The following is a 27278-nucleotide window of genomic DNA, read 5'->3' as shown; positions in this document are numbered from 1 at the left end:
ACTGACAATCGTTTTATGATTTCTGTACATAAAATTAACTAATATAAAGTACAGGGTTTACAAAAGTCATCCTCTCCCAATCCACAGATGTCACATAATATTTCTCCACTGCTCATTGGACTATTGGACCAAATGAAGAAGGCTGATTGTTGCTTACCCCCTGAGACGCCACAACAGCTTCAGGTTCAAACAATTACATGGAGTAAAGATACATAAATCCTTTCAATAACTGACTTCATGGGTTTAAATTAGCATATTTGTGAGTCTAATTATGCTTGAATCTCCTTTGTGATTGTCCCTGAAGATTATCCTCCTGATATTAATGAGTTCATTTAATTCTAACTTTTTGTAGGTGAGAGTGGGTATGTTTTACAAGTGAGTGTTTGATTACATTTTTAATGTGGGTGTAAAACAATGAACTGACTGAAACATTCACTGGCAGGTTTCAGTTTTGTTAAATAATCAAATGATTAATCTTTTTCCTTCTGCAGAAAAGGATAAGATATGTACATTTGTAAGTTTTCAAAATAAACCTACAGATTTACGAGATCATTAACACAGAAATGTTGTTGACACATATTGGCACAAGATGCTCAATACAGTTATTAAAATGTGTGCTTGAAGCAGATAACAACTAGGTACAAACATGTTTTGGCACAGATCCTATGAAATATTTTTTTCTTTTCCAAAATGTCCCACAACTTTGGCAAAGATTTTTGGCAGAATTATGTATGTTTGTTGTTGCCTTGTATGCCAGTAGTGATTAGCATGTTTGCGATTAGTGGGCTGAATGGAACAGTAATTTACTAATTGAATCTTATATTCCAACTAAAACAACTTCCAAGGCTGAAGTTTATTTGGGCTGATTCTAATGTTGAAACAAGTTCTTCCTTCTGTTATGTTTATTGATTATTTAATATTTATGTTCTCTTGGACACTGTCAACAAAAAGTGCATTCTTGTTCCTATTGATGATTTCCAATTTTGAGAATTAGTTATTTGGAAGGCAAGTCCAGAGGATTTATCAAGCTCTCCATTTAAAAAATATTTGGACATTGAATCTTTCATTTGCTTTAAATATGATGTTAGTGTTACAGAACACCTTAGAACCTGACAACAAAATCTACACTTTTTCTTTTTTCTTTATATTTTTTATAATGCATTACTAATGGTCTGTTTTTTCTGCCATTTAAAAGCTGTTGTTTTGTGCTCCATGAGTCAGTTTCTATTTTCTGACAGTTTTCAGTTCTTTGATTTATGTCTTTCCCCTTTAATTCAGTTTTCCTTGCAACTCATTTTGCTTAGATAACAAATCTTGCAAATTCAGATTTTTCTTCTGTACCCATCAACAGAACTGAAATATTTGGATGAATTTGTGTGTAATTTGTCTCTCATGAGAGATTTTTTTAGAGAATTTTGGATATACTGTACATACTGTATACAGTTTAATGTTTTTAGATTAAAATAACAACTATTGTGATTGTTAGTCAATAAATCAAGATAAATGTAACAAGAGCAAACAATAGTATGTTTTCAGTCTAACACAACAGATTGAAAACTATGCATTATAATGGTTTAATAAAATATCAGGTTTTCAAATTTACCATTTAATCAAAATCTTTGATTATAAGTACTGAATATATATACTGAGAACCAAAAGAAACTTAAAACTTCTATCGGCAACAAAATGGCAAACATTTTTGTAGCAGGTGTGCTACCATTTGATTGAATGGGCATGATATGATATGCAAATTGATTATATTGATTAACCTTTGTCTTCAGGAGAGGGTCTGCTGTGAACATCACTGGCAAAGCATGCATGGCCACCACTGGAAGCAATACAAGCTGTACATTCCTCTCCAAGAGTCTGGACAAGCATGTGCCTGTCCACTGGTCTGAGTCACAGATTGTCCCAGCTAATCCCACAATTTTCAATGGGCCTCAAATCATGGGAGCAGGTCATCCACAGCAAAACTGTTACATTTACATTTCATTAGAAAGCCATTATTGCATACGCAGCATGAGAATGTGCGGTGTCTTGCTGTTGTCACATCAGGTTGAGCCCACAGAATGTACGTATAGTATATGAGGTCCCTGGACTTGATCAGTGTAATGCTGTGTTGTCACTTTGACATAATTTACTTCGAGCTGAGCTTTGTAGCAACTAAGCACTTCTGACCACACCATCATTTTTTGACTTCTCACTAACTGGTGGGCTACACATAACAATGGTGTGCAATTCTACACATCTGTACCACATTTTCCAGCATGAGTGTGGTAGTTCACACATTCTTGAGTCTATGGGTGTGGTAGTGCACACTTATTCTTCATTCATCACTTAAGAGCACTTAGCTCCATTGCTGGTGTGGTGGCAGTCCAACAGATGATTTCTTTCTTGAGTCTATCCAGCCTTGACATTCCACAGGTTAAATCACCTCATCACCTCTGTCCAATCAATTCTCTCACTAATGAGGTGACCTAATGCTTCGGAATCACTTGAGTATATCACAGCTAGTCATGAAAAATCAATTATTCAAAATGATGCCAAAAACATTTACTCAATATCCAAAATCCATATACTTAAAAGAAAAACAAGCATTTGTATTGTGATAAATTTATTTTCATGCTCCGTATACCAAGTTGATTGAGGGTCAATGTGACCTTAGCTAATATTATCGATTACATCCATTGTGTTATATAAAAAATATACTGAAACCAATTTTACTGACAAAAGCACAATATCATTAAATATTTTCAAGGGTTAAATCGCATTTGGCACCTTTCTCATGTCAGTTCACAAAGCTCCCTTGCATGTGTTGTTATTTATTCCGTCTCTCCCACATAATGAAGACAAGGGACCTCACATGAAACCATTAGGAAAATTAATGTGCAGTAACTTTAGCCACCGAGCACAAAGAATGCACACAGGGAAAGATAAATAAAAGCTGTGACACCAATTAAAATGATGACCATATCTGTGAATATATTTTTAGACTTTTTTATTTATAGTTGCTCAGACACGTGTATATACAAATACAGACCTTTAGAGTTTTTTTTTCCTTTATTTATATACTGTAAAGCAGGTCAAAACTGCACTCATATTTAAGTGCAAAAGAAACTGCAAAAGCAGGGGCAGTACAAGCACAGGACCACAATGAGCCAGACTTTCATATCCAGATGCACATACAATGAGTGACTTCAATAAGGGTGTCAAGTGTAAGCGTGGAAAGCAGAATCGTAGACTCATGGGGAACCTCCAACATGCCAGCATCTATTAAACTGTACAGACAATGGCAGCAAGTCTATTGTAGGGAGATTTGTTTCGCATCAGAGCAGCTTGAGGGCTAAGGCATGGGAAAATTTCAGTGCTGCCAAAGAGAGTCGCTGCACCCATTCACTGCTCAAGGAAAATAAAAACACACAAGAGGGTCTGAATGAAAACAGTGGACAACCAAAGCTATGTGGTAAGAATAAAAGGACCAGTGGGTTCATTTCCGAGCTTCAGAAAACTGATTGATACTTTTCTGCTAAACAGAGACAGGTTATGTACATTTCTTTAGTAGCGGAATAACGTACAGTACAGCCTTCCTTGCTTCCTTAAGATGCCTACATATAAGAGGGGGAGGGAGTGTCCACATTCAACAAAGTGTACAAAAAACTATACCGACAAACTTATATTTGTTTCTTAATCAAGTCCATGCGCATGCCACACGTGATACTGGCAAGATCCTTCGAGAGAAACTGTCCGTGGAGAAAGGGTGAGAAAAATCTGTCAGCTCGTAGACCAACAACGCAGAAATCGGAAGGCTCCGACATTAGACCCATAAACCTACAGGACAAAACACTGATCGTCAAAAGTCAGCTTCAGTTCTTCAAAATTCCTTGATTAGACAATGGAAAAAGCACTTTCCAGGTGAGCCCATTTGCATCCATTTGTTCATAGTGCATTTCAGTTCACAGATGGCTACAGGACCGATGTCTCAAAACTTGTTTAGCATCAAAGATCACATAGCAGTTTTTATGCTCCATATTATCCAGAGGTTCTACCATGTTCATTTTATAAAAGACATAAGAATCAAATTAATACTTTAATATCAAACACTATTTACAACAAGAGTTTTGCTAATAATACAGAATTTTAACAATGAACCGTCTCATTTTTTTCCTTTTGTCCTTCAGAAAGGTACAAAAAACAATATACTAATAATCTAACACTACATGTTATATTATTGACTACATCAGGATACACAGTATCCATTTAACATACTGATCCTTATTTCCCTGTTTTACACATGTGATTTAAAAAAAAAGACTTGCAGAAGTGTTGTGCTACTCAGATAACAGGCTATCACCACAGAGTTTGAAAACGCATAATGTCGATGACACATTATTAAGGTCCTTGTATTAAGAGTAAAGTTCTTTGTAATCAGGGCTTCCCATCACCCATTTGAAGTGCTGCTATACTTTTGGAATAGCATTTGTTGATATTCAAGAAAAAGAACCAGGAAAAAGACTACCAAGCACAACACCTCTGGTAAGCCGTGAAAAGGACGGGAAAAATGGGGGGAGTTAAACTTTACTGAAGAGAGGCAAGCGTCAGATGGCAGGGAACTTAAGCGCATCTTAAATATGTACCCCTTCTAAAGCACCCGAGAGGTCCATAATGTTACATCACAACATGTTAATTTTTTAGTCCCTGAAGTTCCCCTACGCTATCCCACTATAGCTTTAGACTTTGGAGAGTGAAACTTATACCTTCCCCCTGTGGAGTTCCGAAAATAGTTCTACCACCACCACACAGGACTGCATGTCCAGCATTTTGGAGCTGAATGAAGAGTTACTTTAGCCTGTAACTGCAATATGTGTTGCAGGCTACACTGCACAGTGATCCCAAGTCTATTCTTAAATGAAAACGGTATGCACCAATATCAGGAATTCATGTATATGTCTTTTTCCAAGTGAGAAAATAAACATTTCAGCCTTATTAGCTAAGCTTTTACTTTACTGTTTGCTTCTAAATACTTCATATTCAGGTTCCTGATGAATGTCACCATGTATGCTCATCAACTTTATATCATGTAACTGCATAGTACACACACATACATTAAAACAAGAATATAATTATACGAATATATAGAAATTTTCTTGGATTTGACAAAATATAGTTTAGATACAAACTGTTGTGTCCTTCTTTTTAAAAAAAGTAAATTCAAAATGGTTATTATCATGTAAAGGGATTGTTTTTGTTTAGGTTAATTTTTGTTAAAGCACTGACATAACCCTGAAATTACTTCTAAACATACTGTATACATGAGTATAAATGAATAAAACTGAACCTTCTATGATTTTGTTTTAATTAAAATGTAACTGATGGTTTTTGAAGGCAAGGTTCAGAAACAAGACAAAAACGTTATCTACTTAACATGATCCTTGAAAATATTTTTATAGTAAACATGTCCTTTTTGAAGCAAAGGGAGGAGACAAACAATGCAAAGCTTTACTGTTGTATTTGATAAATTTATCCTATTATGACTGCATGTATCTTGAAAAAAATCATTTAACACAAAAGAGGGATATGTGAGAAGGTTTTAGCTGAATGTTTTCTTTAAGCGGAAGATTAAATTAAATTAAAAGCCACTATACAGAACTGCTTACTTATGTTCCATAAAAAATAAATTCTTAATGCTGTCGTTCATTCTCCTCAGTTAAATCCAAGCAGCAATGGAAAAAAAAAAGGAATATGAACAATTTTCAGGTTTGTTTTCAGCTGCAATGTCAGAAAGTAGATTCTAATATATAAGGTATGTCTTCCTTCACTGTTATATTTCTGTAAGCAAACAGAAATAAACAGTTTAAACAATAATGCTACGCTTGGAATCTTAAAGCTGGCACCTGTCTGCTTCAGTTTGAGCTTACAAAACAGAGCATTCACAAATATATTTTGAAAACTGACAATGTATAGTTAGATTCACTTCAAAAACATGCTATACTTGACCACAGTATGTATGTATGTAGATGTCTTGCATGATCATGTTTTTTTTTTCCTCTCTCAAGACTTATTTCATTTTCCTTGCCTCACCTAGTTAAACTCTCTACTTGTGTGTCACATTCCGGTACCTTTCTCTGATTTAAAAGTTTCATAAATTCCACTTTTTCATTATACCCTATGCTTCATAAAAAAGCCCATATTGATAACAAGAAACATATTTATACTCCCCAGCAGAGGACACTTCTCAAAAGCTTTATGCATTTCCTCATCTCCCTGAGGAAACAGTCTTATATCTATTCTTAATATCTCCCCTGCAGCCCCAGCTTGGTGCCACAATGTTTGCCTTTGCATTCTACAATATAGAGTGAGGAAGGTATAAATGTTGCAGAGAAATTAAGGCCCTCTTGGCAGCACACCCATTTCTCCTCCACCCCACTAGCTGTGCCTGCCACTGTTCTTTCTCACCGCTGTCCAGCCACCTGAATGAGTTAATGTGGGATTGAGTCATATAGTGTGTGGCAAGTGGCAGAGGTCAGGGTGGGGAGAGTGGGTGATGGATGGCAGAAGTGTAAGGAGCCTACATATACAGGAAAATAAGAATCACTAAGTGTCAAAACAGGATTTGGCATCTTAGTTGAAAGTTTTGGGGAAACTGGCTCTCTCTCTTGGATATCAACTCTTTATCATGGATTGAAAAAGACCACTTTAATATCTGCAAAAGAGTGTCCCTTGAAAAGGTCCCCTTCATCGATTGGGCAATACAGGGGAGATCTCTGCTGTTCCTGGACTCCCTTTGCATCAGAGGGAACTAGGCGCTATAACGCCAAGAGTGCCGCTAGAAAAAAAAGTACAGATGCCAAGAGTAGATTTGTTATTCTGGTCTTTTCTGCTGCGTTGCTGTCACTCCGAGATGGTTCCGCCGACTCATGTACAGTGTCATCTGGATGGACAGAGAAAAACAGACATAACGTCACACAAGAGCTGAGGAAACCGTACAAGTCAGTACCGATAGTAAGCAGTGGTGCTTGTGTGCACACAACGCTACAAGTAAGAATTTAAGAAAGATTTCTTGTTTTAGGCTAATCCAGAGCTGTTTTGTAAAAACACACCACACATGCTTTTATTCTGCAAAGGCTTCAGAAAAAGATACTCGTTATATGCAGTGGAATTTGTGACCCTTGTCTTTTTTAAATGAGGTGTTGAATGGAAAAGCCACTACTAATCGCCAATTCAGTGATATTTTAAGAGATATGGAAAACTTGGAATTGCCTGATAGTGAAGTAAGTTCTCATTTGCATTATTAGCAGTAACTGTGAAGCACTTGCAGAATGCATAAACCTCGGTGCCATGCACATTGGCGGAAGGCTCAGGAAAACAGACAAGTGTGAAAATACAAAGAGACACATAAATATGCTCCAAAGATAAAGCAGCTAGTTCATTCACCAGGGAAGTGCAGGAAGGCATGCAACAGAGAACTGCCAAGCCAAAAGGATCTATTTTAGCAATCTGATGCCTCTTGCCCTTACACTAGTGAATCACAGCACTTAACTGACTTTACCAAGATGCAGAGTTACAAAGTGCACAGTAGCTGAATGACTGCAAGCATAGTTTTTCATTGCCTAAGTATACCTGTGTCTACCTTTTCAACTTTTTTTTTAGTTATCAGGACAGTAGACAAGATTAAGTATAGAAAGGTACCCTCTCTCTCTCTATATATTTTTTTCTATAAGAATAAGAAATAATTTTGTTGTCTTATTGTAAGCACGATATGTAACAACATCTGCAAGTTTTAAGATGTAATAGTTTATTTCAAAGAAATATACTTCTTAACTCTTGGAACGTGATGTACACTTTTTTCTTCTTGCAAGCAGATCAAAAATCAAAGAGTAATGCAAACAGTATAATATTTCTTTGCATGCAGAAATTTGGTTGTGTAGCAAAAAGGGATTACGGTCTTTCGTTAAAAGCAAGTTTTCAGGATAAAGACTGGGAGATAAAGACTACTACTGTTCATGCTTTAGTAAGAAAGAGGAGTATTTCATACATTTGGCTTAGGTTTTCATGCATTTGATTCCTTATGGGGTTAAAAATTTACATTTTGCCGTGCAAATGTCAAGTTCTAGGCTTTCACCCGGAAAGAAAATGACACCTATCACTACAACCACCTGACAGCAGGACAAGCTTTCTAACATGCTGTACATGCCAAGAGGGGAAGGAGCAGCCCTGTAGAACTGGATGGAGGGACAGAGAGAAAGATAGACAGTGGGATAGAGGCATTTGTTAAAAAAGATTTTCTAAGCATACTAACCTGCTGGTTCTAATGAATTTTCTACTTTGTCGTTAACATCGAAAACACGATCATGAACGCCTATAGTTTTCATACAGCTGTCTATAACAAAAATAGAGATAACAGCCAAATATGTTAGTCACAGTCGTGATCCCCCCACATTTTGCTCAGTGCTCATTATGACACCGCATGAGATGCATTTTTTACAATGAAACAACAAGTTAGCAACTGCCATACAGTACCATTAATAAAGCTTTCATGAAGAATGACAAGAAGAAATATGAAATCAACTCACAGAATGTTGCATACAGAAAAGATACCACACAAGATTAAACAGTATGTAAGATAAAGCCAAAGTTGTATTTCCATATAGCAAACAGTTCTGTAAAGCATATGCTCTGTAAAAAAAAAACCCTGTGAAGAATTAAAATATGTGACTTACTTGTTGGTCGCACAAACACCTTCAGTTTCAGACAGGTCCTTCTTCCATTCTCTGCTATTGTGGATGCTGCAAAATAGAAAAATAAGAAGATTTCAAGTTTTGTGCTGTTTTTAATTCAGCGCTTGGCAATGAACTACATGGCCTTAAAAACAGCTATAAAGGGCCCTATGCAGATTTTGCACACTTAAATTTCACATCAAACTTTATTCTTCTATATAGCAATGCAATTTCTGTTAAAAATCAATTCCACAGGCTTCATCTTTATGAGAAAATCTGATATTTTTTCCTCTCACTCTCTGTTGGTGTAGCCAACTGTTTGTTCTTTCCTGCAGAGCACAGTGTAGTAGGTCAGACTGATAGCTTGTCTGGGATTTCACCTCAGGCTCTTCAGAAATGCATAACAGGGGCAAATAGATGCTGTTCCTCCACTGGAAAACAACTCAATATTTCAGCAGAGCTGGGGGTTCTTTTATTAAACTGACAAACCAGTTAAGTGCAACCAGTAGCTGGTCTCTGTTGTAAACTCACTCTAAATCACAGTCTGAAAGGCTCCCAGTGTTGACACGCACTGAAACTGGTGTGCTCTGTTGGGGGATATTGCTTATGGTTTGTGGTTACAGTCAGGAAATTGCCTCTTTCCTGTGGACCCTACAGGCAGTGAGTTATGAACGTCTGTAAGCAAAAAGCACACACCATGTCCTATGGCTTTCTTAGTGATAGCAACAACTTTTCACAAGTTATGTTCCTCAGCAGTTACACTCAGTGAAGTTTTAAATTAGACAGGCACTAGTTTATGGATTTCAATTAAGCTCTACAGGAAAGAGGTTAAAAATAAACTTGTGGTCTGTTATGAAATAATGTGTTATGGAAAACAGTTTCTAATTTAGCTTTGTAAGATTAGACATCTTCTTCACTCTTTACTGCTACTCCCACTAACAAAATTGCTTCAAGACGTGTGCCCCACCACTTAGATCAATAGCGGAGTGTGAAGTCAGAGTCTGACCCAAAAAAAAAATCTTTAATTATGGTACTTCACATTTGGGTGAAAATAATAAATAAGCAAAGGTTTAAATATTTCAGAAACATGAACTGAATATATAGAAGGTGACTACATCCACAAAAAAACAGTAGAGTGATAAGTTAGAGGACCAGAAAGTTGAGTTACACATTATTAAAAACTAGTTAAGAATGTTAAACAATTGATTATATTCAATATTCTGATTATTAGAATATCAGAAGATACAGTCAAACCTCAATAATATGACAGTGCAAAGAGTCTTCACTGTTATTTTCAGATTTAACCTGAATGGTCAAACCATAACACCCCCTCCCCCACCCCCCAGGTAAAACCCAGAGGATTCTGTATAAGCAGAGGAGTAAGGGTAGTGGATGATAGGGGTAATGACATATCAGAGCGGGGAATGCAGAGAAAAAGTGGCCTAGCACCTGTATTTATATCATAAGATACAGTGATTGATGGGAATTTGAGACTTTCCAGCTTTCCAGAATGACTACCTGGACAACCAAGAAATCAAAACCTCAAAAGTAAATATCATGAAAGCAACGAAAGACTAAGGACAGAGAAAGATATGAGGATCAACGGATTCTTGTAGTTCCAGTTCTACAATTGCAGTAAATACAGAACATTTACAGAAATGTGTGGCCTAGAAATCTTAAATGTGTAAAAACCTGGATGATGGTAATGCCAATTAAGGGAGCATTTGGTTCAAATGAAGTCATCAAGAGTCTAGGAAGGAATGAAAACCAGAAGAACTAGAGGAAGGACAGGAATCTCAGGTGAGGACTGAAGTCGAAATCAATTTAAAGAGATAGAAGATAGCACCTTTCCCAGACTGATCTGTTTTACTCTTTTTAAGATAAAATAATGTCTTTACTTAGAATGGAGAGATCAGGCATGCAGGGATGAGATAAAGGAAGATGATGGAAGTGTGGTGAGACAGAAGCCCTGGTTTTGAGGGGCAGAAAGACGGATGTAGTGTTCCAGAAGTAGCTGGGTAGACACTAAGTTAAAAGCACGGGGAACTGGGTGCCTGTCACTTCCAGAGCCGTTTGGACACCTAGCAAAGCAGGGTTTGCCAACTGTGTGTCCATAGCAACAGGGGGCAGGAGTGAGGCAACAGTGGGGGGGCATAAAAGAAAGGGGGTTGGAATTGCTCTCCATCAGTATGGACTTCAGCTGGGAGAATGTGGAAGAGAAGAAAGGGGACTTACAACCAGAGTCCTGGGGTATACATCTGTAACAGGGTTCAGAACTGGGACCGAAAGACCAGAATTATCAGGATCCCAGAACAAAGAAACTGGGGCCTAGAGGCTTGAGATGTAGATTTATTGACCTCAAATCCGAAGTACTGTAAACAGTGCTTGGGCACCAGGGAGGATATAAAATTTGAGTGAGAGAAAGGGCAAGATTAGGAAAGGACAGGGAGAGTTCTAGGCAGATGGGATGCACATATTTTTTAAACTGATGAGATGGAGAGCTGGAGAGAAGCTGAAGTGCACCAGTAGAATAGAGATCCTGAGGTGGTCTTACAGGTAAAGATGGAGATCATATTCCAGGGCTGTTTGTCTGGCAGGGTTTCCTGTGTTGCCTTTTAATTACCTAGCAGAGCAAGTATAGAGAAAGACAGAAGAGCAGCAATACCATCCTTTAGCGAGACACAGTCCACTCCTTCATATTAGGAACAACTGATTTTTAGGCTGATACAACCCAGGTGATTTGGCAAAGTAAAGAACTGCTTGAGTTGGAAAGAAAGACGGCTTTGTTTTCTGCACTTGGAGGTAGCCGTTTCATTGAAGGATTAACATGACAGATTTTAGACAGGGATGAAAAGGAGCTGTAGGCTGAAGCAACTGTTCATGAGCTCCAGGACTTGTAAATGTGTTGTTTTTACAAAGGAATTTGTCATCTCCTTCACTGACTAGGAGATCCCCTTGAAAGGATGGAGTCCAACAGACTGAGTTAGCTCCTTGATTTCATAAAGGTATCAGCTAAGGTGTGAGATTTAGCATTTTTTAAAAAAAGTCCAAGAACTGCTAGACTGAGATAATATTTGTTTGAAACTTGCAGCATAGTAAGACTGAGATGCAAAATAACAGGGCCTCCTGAGTGACTCAACTAGTGGAAAAGATAGACCGTTCCACATCCTCACAACACTTTGTGTAAAGAAGTGATTTCTTCAATCTCTGTCCTAAATTAAGTCCCTTTTAGTTTCTGTGACCATGTGCCTTTGTTTCACGACTGATTGTGAAATAGTCCCCAGGGTCAATCCAATCTATAAATTCCTTAGGAATGTATATACTTCAATCAAATCATCTCCATCTCCATTGTTCTTTGCTGAAGAGATGTTGCTCCCTTAACCTGTCTGTATCTAACAATCCCGAGACAGGTAATCATTCTTGTTGCTTTTCCTTAAATGCTTTCCAAGGTTGTAATATGGCTTTTAGTGGTATGGTGACTAAAACCAAGCACAATATTCTAAATGAGGTCTTACTAGTGCATTATGAAGCTTGAATATAACCACCCTGGAAAACCTACAATTTGTGTTCTATACCAAAACATTATATTTGCTTTTTTCTTTCCCCCATTGTACTGATGAGCAAATAGAATAATATACATAATCACCCAGTTCACTTTCCTGTGTAGCTTTCTACAGCTCAGAATCACTTATATGATGTATGTCGTGTATGTTTCCACTAAAATTGTGAGTGATTGTACACTTAACAAAGTTAAATTTAATTTGCTGCCTGCCCACTCCTGCTTTATATATTTCTTTCTATGTATCTGCCCATTCCAGTTGTTGTCTTTCTTGCTCAAAGAAATGTAGGAAATTAAACATTCCCTTTCTAAATCCATGTTGGTCATATCTTAAAATGCCATTTCCTTTAGAAGCATTCTTGTAATTTAGCTCTATCATTTCTAAAACTTTACCTGTAAAATAAGTAAGGCTGACAAGTCTATACAGTATTTCCAAATAGTGATCTAGAGGCTCATAAGTATACTAATAAGTTGGTAAATTGGTCTCGTCTCCAATTATGAACTCTATTTTTTTTCCTGCATTGTGTATTTTCATCATTATTTAACTTTAAGTTTCTCTCATCTAGATGCTAGATTGCTTACAGTTGGTCACAGAATCCAATCAAGACTCACTGCATTAAGGCCCAAAATTTAAAATATGAGGAATTGATTCATTTTTTATATTTTCATTATAATGAATAAATCGCAAGAGTTCAAAAACAAATTCTCACAGGCTTTATTTAGTCAGCTTAGTTGCAGCAGAGAAATGACCCCCATGGATCTTGTTAATGTGTCCTTTGCATATGATTTCTTAACATTCTGTGCAAGGATGTAAATATTACAACTGTTAAATGCACCCAGATTTGGATTAAATCCATCATTTCATCACAAACACCATGGTTGGTGGCATTTCTTAGCAAAGCACAGCTGTAGCCTTTTGTTTCTTACTGCCAGTGTTTGTCATGCAGACGATGGCCTGCAGAGCTATCCCCAGCTCATCAGTGATTTTCCAATTATAGCACCACTACTTCAATTGTCTTTTCAAACACAAAACAGGATGAGCTCTGATGTCAAAGAAAATTCACGAACTCCATTCAAATCTGCATTTAGCAGAACAAATATGTTTAATTTTCAAAACTGCAATCCACTCAGGGCCCTATTAGTGAGCCAAACCAAATTGGCACAGGGGTTGTTCGAGACAAAATCTTAAACACCAACTTCAAAGTCACTCAGACGGGAAAATCATCACTATAAATGTTGTGGAATATTTCACATGGTGAATCAATGTTTTCTTTAAAACAAATGCTTTCTAATTATCATGCTCTGACAAAGTAGTTTATCATGGCAAGTAACAGAAGCTGAAGCCAGGTTTTTAGGAAGGATAATCGTGTTCCTGTAAATGAACAAAATCCAAGGCTTTTCCTCTAGCATCAGACCCTTATTTCATAATAACTGCTCTAGAAGTACTGAAAATGCTGACGAAAGTGACGAAATACAATCCAGTTGAATTTTCTGCCAATACCATGTAAGAAAAAATCAATATATATACATGCATGTGTGTATAATGGAGTACATATTTAGCACGTTCAGTACATTTAATGTATATTAAAAGGTATTTTAATAAAAAGTGTAAGTATATTTAAGGCACTTAGGAAATGGTAACCGTGTAATAAGAGTTCAAACACCAAGTTCGGTGGGTTATTTTTTCAAAGCAGCCTTCATTTTAAATAATGCCAGTAAATGAGCTGTGAAAATCTGGATGACTGAAAAAAAAACTGTTCAAGACATAACAAGCAATAAATCAAAAAATATGATTCAAATAGTGGGGGGCAGCTAGGATTCTTGTTCTCTCAGTGCTTGTTAGACACCCCCTGGAATGCAGCTGTATATATAAGTTCTCCTCAGTCTGTTTGCATTTTGTGAGTCTGCGTTCAGTGCTCATTCCTCTCTTCAACACAATAAAATATAACTTTATACATTTGGTTTCTGACAGCTGTGTTTTAAATTTAAACATTCTGGTTGGTTTAGACCTGTGAGCTCTGACACATTTAGAACACAATTTGGTTGTTCTTAAAAAAATGTAGGTCTACATAACATGTACATAAGAAGCATTCAAATTTAGAAATTCCTGTACAGTTTTCCATTATGTTGGCCACAGGCAGCATTTCTCAATTTGTCCTAATCGTAAAGGATAGCCTGTTAGTTATAAAAGAAACAGACCCTCTAGTCTCTCCCCTTTACACACACTAAATGTACAGTAGATTGTAATGCTATCCTGGCTGTCAGAAGTATATGTAAATTAATCAGGTAAAAGAAGGAAAACCATTAATATTCCACTCACAGTTCATTCTGCAAAAAAGCACCCGATTAACATGAATTGCATGGTTGAATTCTGCAACAAATTAATGAGTATTAAACTGATTCATCCTTAAATTTCAGTAAGGCAAGTGCAGGTGCATTATTGGTGGTTTAAGACTGTAAAGAAAATTTAATTTATTAATTTTAAAATGTAACAAATAGGCCCAGATAAAATGTGTTTAGAGAATATGTCATTTTAGAAATGAATAGTGGATTACAGTGCCACCCCACTTGTGCTTGGGTGTTAATTTCTTCCATGATCCTCATTCTTTACATGCATAGGCATTCTGTCCTAAATTCGGCTGGAAATATTTTAACTAACCTTCTCTGGGCTGAGCTGTCCTACAGAAAGCATGTTTATTTTTATGACTTTGGACCAGAAGCATTTCATTGGCCTTGTCTTTAGTAATGTCAATGCCTGGTATCCCAGTGTCTATTGACTACAGGATTAGGTGATTCATTCTATAAAGTAACTGACCCTTCAAAGGGCAAAAACATACAGAAGCTGTCTGAGAAACTGAGAGGTGTGTTATTTGACCATGGATTGTCCCCAGACATTAAACAGAATGAGCTTTAAATAAATTCTAAAATGCTTGCTATGAAACAGCTAAACAAAAGATTTCAATACAAAAGAAGCTCTTTTTTTGTAAGCTATATTTTATGTTATATTATATATTTTTTTGTCCTAACATTTGACCTTTCTCTCTATCCAAAAAAGTCATTTTGTTTCTTAAAACTGCAAGATCTGCAGTCAATATAATACACATCCATTCATAGGGCATTATTTCTGCAACTGAATTAAAACTATATGAGAATTACCCAATCATTGGGATGTGGTTGTGTGTGGATTTTTTCTAGTCACATTTAAACCAAAACAAATAGAAACATTTAAAAAAAACAGCAAAAATATTGCTCTTTAATTTTTATATGTAAGTAGATTTTCTGTAATGTATTACCAGGACAGAAAACACTGACATTCTGCATAGAGGATAACACAATCCTTGAAGTAACTACAAAAGCTAAGACTAACAGAAAAACAGAAAGCAGAGAAAATATTAAAGTATTTAAATGTATTTATTAAAAGTATATGAAAACATTTTTTATTACTACTGGTATGAATCTTGATACCAGTTCAATAGTTTCTACAGCTGGGGTTGTTTGTATTGAACTTTAAAACATTTTTGTGAAATAATTTTAAATGTTTTTCACTGACCATTTTTTCCCACATTAGAATGTTGGTACTAATCACAGGTGCTGACACCTTTCCAATGTTACATTTCTAACTTTATCTTCATGCTAATCTATCTTTGACTATATGTTCAGCTCTGGAATCTTTTGTCCAATCTAACCTCAGAAGACTTCTATGTATTCCTGTTATGCATTCTCACAGCTGGTATCAATCAAGCTATTCTTTTCTTTGATCCAGTAGTTTGTAGAACAGGATGATGTTAAATTAAATTGCTTAAATGCTTTGTATACTTTAAGTTTGTGAACCCTTAATAATGTTCCCCAAGCATATGTACTTTGATTCTTTTAATTACCTCTGTCTCATTCAGCAAGCCTGTCTGGTTTGGAACAAATTCTGAAGCTGATTTGAAACAGAACTGGGCTAAGTCGCACAGAACCTGATACCAGCAGCACATTCTTTTTTTTCTTCCAAGACAAAATCCTGACATCAAATAACCTTTGTCAGGAGACGGGAAATGGCCTTGAAGGAGATCATTAAGCAGATGCTGTACACCCATGAAAAGTCAAGGGATGCAAGCTCTGTGGCAGATAAACTGCCTCTTGCTGTCTGCTCCCTGCCTTCTTTTCCCTCCAGTGTGAAATATGAACTGGCCAACAAATGGCCAGTGTATTCCTCCAGCACAGTGGGGGACAGGGGACACAGCTGTGTGAAGGGCTGTAAAAACCCAAGTCTCCACCATGAATTCATTATGCATACATCACAATGGAAGCTTGCATAAGAAAACACTGTAGTCTGTTTGTGTGATGTGCTAGGTTCAGTACAAAAAGAAGTAATGAATGGAAGTAGGAAAGGAATCTGCTGGGAATGTGCTTAAAGATGCTTTTTTGTAACATAAAATAAGAAACTGCTCCTTCACTTAGAAACACCTTCATATGGCTTTTTTTCCCCTTTAAATTGCAAATTAAACTTTTCAAGTGTCACTTCCTAGCAGGACATTACAGTACGAAACCAATTTATAAGTGTACTAAATATATACTCTGAAATTTGTTCTGCCTAACAGACATCGTAAAACTGAAACATAAGCAGAGCTGTAAAAGAATGTAATGTAATGTTGATGGTCAAAAGTGAGAGCAAATAATCTGAACATTTTTCTGTCAACGGGCATCATATTTCATGCTTCACTTTTTCTGGACTGGACAAGAAGTGATATTTATTTTTACACTACTTACGAGTTTAGGGATTCTCATGCCTGCCATTAGTAGATATTACATGAGTTTGTCTCAAGCAGTCAATACAGGTCCCTAGGGAGTCATTCAGCCTAACATTTTTGTAGCATACTGTCTTGGACAAGAGCCCAAGATGAGAGCTATTTAATTTAATGGTGGCACACAGGTAGGGAAATACAATGACTTAAGGAAAGGAGGATAGACCTGTTACCCAGTATTATATGCCACTTGGACATATTTAAACAAAATAAAAGCTAACATATTTTGACTACTAACCACATTTGTTAATAATTATCTAATTTGTATAAAACAGCAGATCTAATAACATACAGCATTATTACAGCCATTCCTTTTCATTATTTATAATTTACTTTCTATGTAAGAGAATGATTTGGTGGTATAAATTCACAGAAATGCAATGGCCCTGATTTATACAGATAAGTTAAGCGATCTATTGTGTAAGCGTAAATCTAGCCAGTAAATGCATTCTCGGTTTTAAGCCAAGCTTATCCCAGACAGAATAGTAAGTATGGACTTCCAGTTCTCATTCAAGATTACCACAATTCCATTTCACAGAAAATAAGACTTTTTTCATAAAAGCCCTCCCGATATTGGATTTCCAGCATGTTTGATTAAAATCAGGCCTCAGATTCCTCATATTAGGAAAATATGCTGCCTTAAGCATTTCAGAATCTAAAAGTTCACTTAAGCCTTCTAATGCATATTGCTCTTCGACCCAGAGGCCTTCACCCTAACCTTTCTCACCCCCTTTTTTAACAATTCCTGTCAGCTCCAAACACACTCTTTACCATTATTCATAGACAGCTAATACAGTATTCCAGTGAATTGCTTGCAGATGTGCAGAATATTAAATGGCTTCCCGCATTTTCCTGGGGGCAGTAAATTTTGCATTTGCACAGAAAAGAAAAAAAAATGTTGGCTAGATAAGAAATCATGCTGCATGCACTGCCTCGTCAGCTAGATGGACAATTTGCCTTTTTCAAGCTGAAAGCCTGGGCTGCCAAAAAATGAAGAAATATGGTCTCAATTTGATTTTATCCTGTGCTCCCTTTTGTTGATTAACCTGTTTCTGTTGTTCAAATGAATTACACCAGGCTCCTGCTTCTTCCACGTAATTTTATCAAAAAGACAACAAATCAGCCTTATACTGACACCCTGCATTGAACTGGAACACATCATCAAGCTATATTTTCTTGAAAAGAATAGTTAGTGTGCTTAATCTTTATCTAAAGGCTGTAATAAAGGTTTTGCTGTCAGTGGTGGGTATACAAAGTTAAGAGAGCCAAAGATATTCTTAATCACCCTTCCCCTTTATACATAATCTTTTTCCCCCCAGACTTACATAAATGCTACTTGAAAACTAATAAGATGATTAGGTTAGTCTAACAAGACCTGTTGAAAGTTCCTCAACGGGTTTCATCCACAGCAATACTTTTTTCAGAATTTCTGAATACAATGTAATACAGAACAACCAATATAAATCTCTTCATAATTTGAGACTTACCAAATTCTGTTTATATATTCTTTATCTGAGCCAAAAACCATCTTTCAGCTTACTGCCAATCTGTTTACAGTAAGTAAACAGTTTATGTATCTACATGGAAGCTGAAAATAGAGTATTTACCACATTAAAACAGAATCTGCATGAATGTTAACAAGCTGATGCAGCTCCGTTCTTGAATATGGATTCTAGATTTAAATGTACGTATAACAGAAATACAACAATATTACATTAAAAATAAATAAGTGATTTATGCAATACTAGCAGCAGTGCCTTTCTTCTTATTCTTGTCACAGAAGCTGAACAGATTTATGGTGTCAATACGCACATTTTTAAATTGGCTGAAGACCTGATTTGTATTTCCAATTCTGAAGGCAAGGAACTACAGCTCCAGCTACCAAACATTTTGTCACCTGGACAAATACAAAATGTTGGCAACGTGATTTTAAATTTTGAGTGTGGGTGCCTTGCTTTGTATTTTAGTGTGCAATGCACATTTCCTTGAACTGCAGCCCCTGAGTGATACCTTTTGCTCTTGCCACAGGATATTGATCTACAGTTGTTCTCTTTCTTTTCATGGGACTAAGTAATTAAACCCTTCTTTGTTTCTATCACTTTTTCATCACTTGTGCAGAGTACCCGCTTGGAATAAAGGACAGATCATCTGTCATCTCACACTTCCATAAAACAAAGTCACTGGCAGAAACCAGTTCATAAAATAATAGTGACAGTCTGAGCATCCCATTCTTTATATGAATTTCTTATCTGAAAAATAGAAAACCAAAGAAGTTACCTTTTTCTACAAGAGAAAAAATGATGTCATTAATCTCCACAGAACCGTGGATAGTGAAGCACATAAGACCATTCCAAGTTGATCCTTTAATACCATATATTAAACATATAATTTCATCCCTGAAATATTCAAAAACCTGTGGTGGGACAGTAATGCACACTATATATGTGTGTGTGTGTGCATATAGTTCCATGTCAATATGTAAAGTATTTTACAAAAAATTTAACTTAAAGGCAACTAATGAAACACTAAGGATGTATACTTCTTACTCTTTAATTTTGTATTATATGCACAGAGCAGATTTGTTTGGTTTATACTGTAAGATGAAATATGCAAAACTAAGACTCAGTCAGAAACCCCTTAATGGTATTAATTTTAAACACTCTGCTAACCGGAATATTGACTTCTGATTATGGAGAAGAAAATTAGTCTACATGCCAAACTATGAATTACTTTAATACTAAAATAAAATAATTCAATGATATCAAACCCACAAAAGTTAGCTAAAAAGGTCTGCTTAACTGTGTTACGGTGCATTTATAATTTCTAGATCAACATCTCCCAACACGTAATAAATCGTATTAAGGCAACCTGCCCTAGAGCTGAAGTGTTGCTGGTGATAATCCAAGGGTTATCATCAATTAGAAAAAGACACATTCTCATCTGCTTAAAAAACTCTAACTGCAGTTCACAAAGTTTGTTTTATATAAATTAATAGTTTTACCAAGACTAAGCCTACACTGAACATATACAGTATCATCTAATATATTGGACGTATTGTATAAATTTGATCAACGTCCTTCATAAAGTAAGATGATTAATAAAAAATAATTAAGATAAATATCTGACATGTCACATATAATTATGTTGAGATGGTAAAGAGGAAAATACGAAGAAAAGAAGTTAAGGTCAGTACATTCTTCGTAAGGATATATAAAATCGCTGGCATACGAGAATTCATACACAGGTAATAATTAGTTTTCTGGAGTATTTCAAAAACTATCAAAACATAAACCAAATACTAATGGAATTAGTGTTACTCATGGTCAAATAAAGCTTTATATACAATGTGTTGAATATAGGGTTTCTGCATACTGAAAGGTGCATAATGCATAGGTGCATATGTATACAGACTAGGAAAAACAGACTAACCATACATTTTCTAATAGTTTAATCCTGTACAGGGTCACAGGGGAGCTGGAGCCTATCCTGGTAAGCAACAGGCATTAGGCAGGGTACACCCTGGATGGGATGCCAGTCTGTCATAGTGCACACAACGACACACACACACTCACACCAGGGCCAGTTTTCCTAGAATCCAATTAACTTAACAGTAAGTTTTTGGACTACAGGAGGAAACCCATGCAAACATAGGGAGAACATACAAACTCCAGACAGATAGCACGCCAGGTATTGAACCCAGGACCCCAGCGCTGTGAAGTAACAATGCTAACCACTGTACCACTGTGCTGCCTAGAATAAACAAACAACAATCCAAATGTTATAAACAAACAAACAAGTAAATGATTAAAATGCTGATTACGAAGATTAAAATATTTGATGATAAAATGAATTTAGAAGAATTAAGATTTATATTGCTCTCTTTTTTTCTTTTATGCACCTTTATATTAGGGTGACTAGTCTGTATTTAAAAAAAAGTTGCAATAAAACCAGAGTACTGAGAAATTACAAAAAGCCTTTCCTTCCTTTATTAAAGATGTTCCATTATTCAGAACAAGTGGAAGGAAAAAATTATCAGCATGATGAAGCATAGGAGACATTTATTTCTCTCGTAGATCAATAGTAACCAAGGGAAGATCATTTAAATTTTTCTTCTTTTGGTTCACTTAGGGTTCCAATTTGACAATAAAACTGGTATCTTAAATTTATTTATTTTCTAATCTGTTGCTTTTATTCATGTCTTAACTTTTTTTTACCTCTTTTCTCTCTGACGACTCACTAATGAACAAAAAACAAGTTTAAAATGTAGCTACGTGGGTTCTGAAGTCATCCAGTCCTCCAACAGCTGGGTGTGAAGCTCCCAGCAGGTTGGTTCTGAATTCTATCTGACACCAAGATTATATTTTCTCCACTACAGTTTCAAGCAGCAATATCTTAAAGGTCACCTTCCTTGTGTGCCCCATGTTACCACAAAGCAAGCTTACATTCAGCTATGGCAACACTTTGATTTCCTTCCAAAGCCCTCAGGAGATGTTTACGAACTGCTTATCAGAAGTGAGATTTCTATTGAAGGCCCTTGTGTTGAATGAAGCAGCTGCTGTCAAAGAAATAGTAGAGTTTATGCTGATCAGATCTTGGCTGAAAGGTTAATGGTGGGGTTTTCAAATCTTATTCCCCAGCTGAACAGGGTGAAAATAAACTACTAAAAAAAGTCTGAAATCCCTCACCTCTTGTCAAGTTAACCTTCATACCATACACATTAAATAATATTGCTCTGTTTTTAGTTTGACTTAATGGATGAAAGCTGAATTGTTGTTAAAGAGGATCAATTGAGCTTTAACTTAGATTAGTGGAGAATATTTTAGGTCTATAAAGTACTACTGAGAGCTTAAGTGAATAATTTCTTTATCTATGAGCTTGGATAATATGTGTGTCATATTTACCTATTCTTATACATGACAATACATACAATTCTTATACATGAACCAAACATTACACAGAGTTCTCCTCATCTGCCCTTAACATATTTTTAGAACTAAAAATCAATGAAAATTGAAGCATGCAGTTTGTACCATATTTAATATCATCCACACTCACCTTACATTATTTATTAGAACCTATCACTTCATTAATATTTAATTGTTTTAAGTTCTTAGACTGCTAAGGTTTATTAGCAAATGGAAAATACGGTGCCTGATAGTTATGTGTGATTTTCATCTTAATTCAGAAGCACTGCAAAAGTGCTTTTGATCTTCTTTACTCTCCTCCCAACCTCTTGTGACCATGACTCACTGTAAAATGTTGGTTTAGATGCAATTTATAGAGCAACGTGCAAAAGGAAAACAATGCTGAAACATATAACAGTTAAGGATAATTCTAGAAGTGTCAGTGCCACTATTATTTCCATAGACCTCTTTTTGTTTGTGTGCCTTTCCCAAAGATGTTAAACAACTAGATAACTTTCCTTTGGACTCTCTTTTTTCCCTCATCTCAGAGTAAGAAGCAAAACATACTCACAGATATAATAATATTCTCTGCCTGGTCGGAATTCAAATCCCAAAGAGAAGGGTGTGAAGAGCTGGAACTTTTCTGAAAACTTGAGTGGTCCATTGGGGGAGTGAGGGCGGTTGCACTCCCATCTCTTGAAACCTTTGGCAGTGTGATCGCACGTACTGTATCCATCGTAGTTCACCATGTAGAGAACGTAGCGCTCTGTCTTGTCTTCCGGTACTGAATCTTCATAATGAGGACAAAACACATCCAAGTAGTCATTTATACACACGTCGATGTGGTAGTCTCCTCTGTGGAACCTGTGAGACACAAACATTTTCGTTCAATAAATCGCTGTTGTTTGATAAAATGTGTTACTTCACAGATATGATTTTGTTAACTGATACGATGGAAAACATGCATGACATCATATATCGATTAAGTATTCATCTTGTGTGTTCGCATTACATAGCTATAAATAGTGCTTAATTTTTCCAAATTCTGTAAATGTCTTTAAATGTACATTACCCCTCTTTATACTTCAAGAGAATGCATGAAAATGTTAAATCTTTGTCATAATAACTTAAAAGATTTGGTTTTTCTAAATAGAGTAGTGGGTGTATGAATCTATAAAAGAATGCTATTTTTATTTCCAAACCATACCAGATGTTGATCACCCACAGTCAAAAGTGGTGAGAGACTGCTTAAACATGTATCTCTCTGGTGACAGAATGCTCTCTCAAATATACAGTATCTTAACATTAGCATAGTAATAAAAATGGATGAACACTCTGGTAAGGTTTTATCAGAGAATTCTACTCAGAAAATTACCTTTAAGATACAGAGCATATTTATATATCTCAAGGGACACAAGATAGTTATAGACTTAGCTTTATGAAGGGGTCATTTTCCTGAAGCAATATCATGCTGATAAATACATAAAAGTACAACCTATAACATATGAACACATTATAACACTATCCATATTTCTGAAGCCTCACATAGCCTCACATTGCTATGTAATGCACAGGAATAACCAGACAACCATCTTTGGCTATTACAATCGGAGAAAATAAAATGTGCTGACATCAGTAGTACATAAACTCATTTAAACCAAACACTTTCAACTGGAAAATGTACCCCCACTGGCTGAATTAGCAACAGTCACAGTTTTAACAGTACCTAACTAGTACTGCTTTAAGAGGTTTTAACAGTGCCTAAAAGGTTACTCATCGTACATCTCAGCCCTTTTAAAAAGTAGTTTCATTCTTTCGCCAAAGTACACAGAGTCATGAGACACCCTGTATATTATGATAAAAAGGGTCCCAGCAATATTAATTATCAGTACTCTGCTTATCCTGACAGCCCTGAACAAGTGCCAGCTGAGAAAGCAGGCCTTAGACAGCAGCACAGATGTTTTTACTGACACAAGAGTTTTCAAGATGTACAGGGGAGGAGGTCCTTTGCAACACTCTCTCTGAATTATATTGTGTCTAGGACACCTCATTTTGAAAACATAAATTGTACAACATTGGCCAAGTATTAGTGACCGCTTTTTTGGCTCTCCAACTAACCCTTCAGATTTATTCATACCCCCGATGAAATAGCAACAAAATACATCATATAAAAGAATGAGTTAGAGATCTGATAATGCGTCTGGCTTGCAACGATACGAAAATTGTTTGGCTGGGAAGCACAAAAAAAATAGCAGTTTGAATTTACTGTCCCAATACCGGCACTGTACTGTATGTGTATTTATTGCTTACTTCACAGGAACAGTCGATTTGTTCTCTGGTTTTACTTTTCTTCTGCAAATTAGCTCAAAACGCAAACATTTAACTCAGACCCATGCTTCAGACTTGCCATACTTTAAGGCTACATATTAAAAGGCAACAGGAGAATGGGTGAAATGGTACAGAAGCTGCGTTTACATCAGGCATGTTTCCATTACCAGTTTGAACGTTGGTTTGGCACCTACACAAGGAGGAGAGTTAAGAGCTGCTAATAGACCAATGCAGTGCTGACACAAAACCACAAATTGAGACTGATATGTGAGACTGTTTTCCCTGTTCTCTGCGAATGCTTCCACAAAGGGAAATCATGCTGTGGTTGTGTGCCCTCGAGCCTTCCCCACCTTGTTGTACACGTATGTGCTCAGCATCTCGGTTTTCCCTCTCAGCAATATTTAGCCCTTTTACCTCAATGTGTCTCACAATTCCAAGGAGTGAATCCTCCAGTGACTTAAGAGAATGACAATAAGCAGTTGGTTATTAATAAGTGAGGTGTGAAAACAGCTGGACAGATTTTATATCTATTGCCAATGCCAATCCCATGTAAGTTTTTCTTACAGTATTTTTTATATAGCACCTTTCATATCAAAGACCTCTTAAAGCACTTATTGTAGAAGTAACAAATCAAAAGTATATAGATATAAAGGACATGTTGGAACACAGAACAAAAAACAGCTATTATTATTTAAAGTTAGGAAATGGTACCCTGACGAAATGCATCTTTAAATGGCATGTGAAGAGCAGAATGGAATGCAATAGATCAGCACATCTTTGGGGATAGATAGAGACTATTGTTTAGTGCTTTGTAGGTCATGAAAAGGAATTAGGACACTGGGAGCCAATACAGGGAGGCTAGAAGAGGAGTGAAGTTCAGGTGGAACTTGGATATGCCTACAATCCTAGAATGTTAAGCATTCTGTTTATAGTGTGCCACAATTGGAGCATTAAAGTAATCTAATCTAGAAAAAATAAAAACGCTGAACAGTTTCTCAGCGTATGACAAGATACATATGGTTAGAAAATGGGCAATTTTATCCAGGAAAAGAAAGACACCCTTGTAATGTTTCTGAAAAAAAATATTTTCCAGAAGAACATCAATGCTTCATCTTGGCAATCAATGACGATTCTAAATATATCCAAGTTGTGCAGTTTAAGTGGTAGTTCCAAATGCATCACCTCTGTCACAAAATGTTTCCAATCTATATGATGTGATAAGCAGTCTGTACGCATAATCTAAATCTGTGTCTGTCTTAGTTTTCACATTAATGTGTGTGTCATCAATGTAACAGTAAAAGTTAACACCTTTAGCAATGAATAATCTGGTCAAAAGAAGAGGTTTTTCTAACCTTTTGTGGTCTTGCATTGTCTTGATAGAAAATCGACACTTCAGGATTAGAGTGCAGGAACAAAATGACTGTTAGCTCAAGGACTTCTTCAATGTGTTGCAGTGTTGTATGCCCTCAATCTTTATCAAAAGTGCTGTTTTGAGATGCTGGTGAGACACTTCACCAGTTGTGAAGAACAATACAACAGAAAAACACTCAGCATGACATTTCAACACACCTTGTTTCCCTCATGTCAATGAAGAGCACAGTAGTAATCAAGACCCACAAAAGACGGTTATTTTCTTTCTTGGCTAGCAACATGTTCCCCCTGACAGCCTCCAAGCATGCAGATCATTTTCATGATGACAGGTCATTTTGTTGGTACATCTGTTATTTCTCATAGATCAGACAGATATAACTGTCCTTGTTTGGTGTGTAGGCCCAGGACATGGCCTGTTCCAGAGCTGTTTTCCTGGTCTCCTGTTTCTCCTGGATTAATTTGCTAATTGTTGAAGCAGAACCTCTTATTCTCTAGGCTACTTCTCTCAGGCTGGCTTCAATCAAGTCAGTAGTAAGCTGGAGATCTTTATTACTCAAGTGCATGGTCACATCATCAGATGCTCTTGTGTTAATTGAATTCATGTCTTTCGGGACAGGTATTTATACAGATTCTTAATCAACTAATTTTGATTATTTTAAATTAACTCAAAGATGAAACACTGTGCGCCTGGCATTTTTATAAAATCAGCTGTAACCTTTCCATCAATGTGTATTAGTTACAAACATTATTGGGATCATGGTAATATAATAATCTAACTGGGAATATATTACTATAAGGATCCATCCATCCATATACTGTATTTTCTAGCTCCTTTATCCGGGGCAGTGCAGTGGCTCTGTGGCTAAGGATCTGCGCCTGTGGCTGGAAGGTTGCTGGTTTGTATCCCGCAGTCGGCAGAAGAATCCTATTCCATTGGGCCCCTGAGCAAGGCCCTTAACCTCAGCTGCTCTAAGGGTGCTGTATAAGCTTCTCTCCCTGTCTGTGTGTCTCATAGAGAGCAAGTTGGGGTATGCGAAAAGACAAATTCCTAATACAAGAAATTGTATATGGCCAATAGAGTGATCTTATGTTATCAATACATGGTCACTGAGGAGCTGGAGCCTATGCTGGCAAGGCAGGATATACCCGGGGCAGAATGCCAGTTCGTCACAATAATATAATAATGCAATATTATATTGTTATTATAAAAAGTGAAGAAGAGAAGCTTTAAAATTTCTAAAACGGAACAAGAAAAAAACAACAGGTTTTTCCCCAAATTAAGCACTACTCTTTTGGGATAGAGAATCAAAATGTCATGTCAAAATGGAATTCAAAAGTCACACATTTGTTGAATGCCATTCCTTTCAGTTACTAGATAAGTGTGAATCCAGTCAAGTTATCTCTAGATACTACTGACACTGCATCATAATTAGAGGAATAATCCATAATTTGCTTAAACGGTCTTGTTGAAAAAAGGAACTAAAAATTCATGGAGGTACCACACACTCAGAACAAAGTTTACTGGATTAAAGGTATATATTGAAAGTCATAGACTGCTCTTTTTATTAAGCATAAGAAATTATTCAATCACCCATTTGAAACCGTTTCCTGA

The 27278-nt window shown here is 36.4% G+C and overlaps 1 protein-coding gene across 2 annotated transcripts in view; it reads right to left on the bottom strand.

Moving 5' to 3' along the window:
- Positions 1-2985: 2985 nt before the first annotated feature.
- Positions 2986-27278, bottom strand: part of efna5b (ephrin-A5b) — a 109249-nt gene continuing 84956 nt past the window's right edge. The window contains exons 2-5 of one of the 2 annotated variants that reach the window (XM_088911094.1): positions 22539-22831; positions 8718-8783; positions 8297-8377; positions 2986-6928 (exon numbers count right to left, since the gene is read on the bottom strand). In XM_088911094.1, the coding sequence (XP_088767220.1) occupies positions 6804-6928; positions 8297-8377; positions 8718-8783; positions 22539-22831 (565 nt within the window). In that variant the 3' untranslated portion in view covers positions 2986-6803. The remainder of the gene's footprint in view (positions 6929-8296; positions 8378-8717; positions 8784-22538; positions 22832-27278) is intronic. The other variant, XM_088911095.1, reaches the window with a different exon arrangement.

This window comes from Atractosteus spatula, chromosome 3 (assembly GCF_055471065.1).
Source record: "Atractosteus spatula isolate fAtrSpa1 chromosome 3, fAtrSpa1.hap1, whole genome shotgun sequence".
In the NCBI taxonomy this organism is placed as follows: Eukaryota; Metazoa; Chordata; class Actinopteri; order Semionotiformes; family Lepisosteidae; genus Atractosteus; species Atractosteus spatula.
Note: the sequence above shows the minus strand (reverse complement) of the source record. Positions and strands in the feature narration are given on the sequence as shown.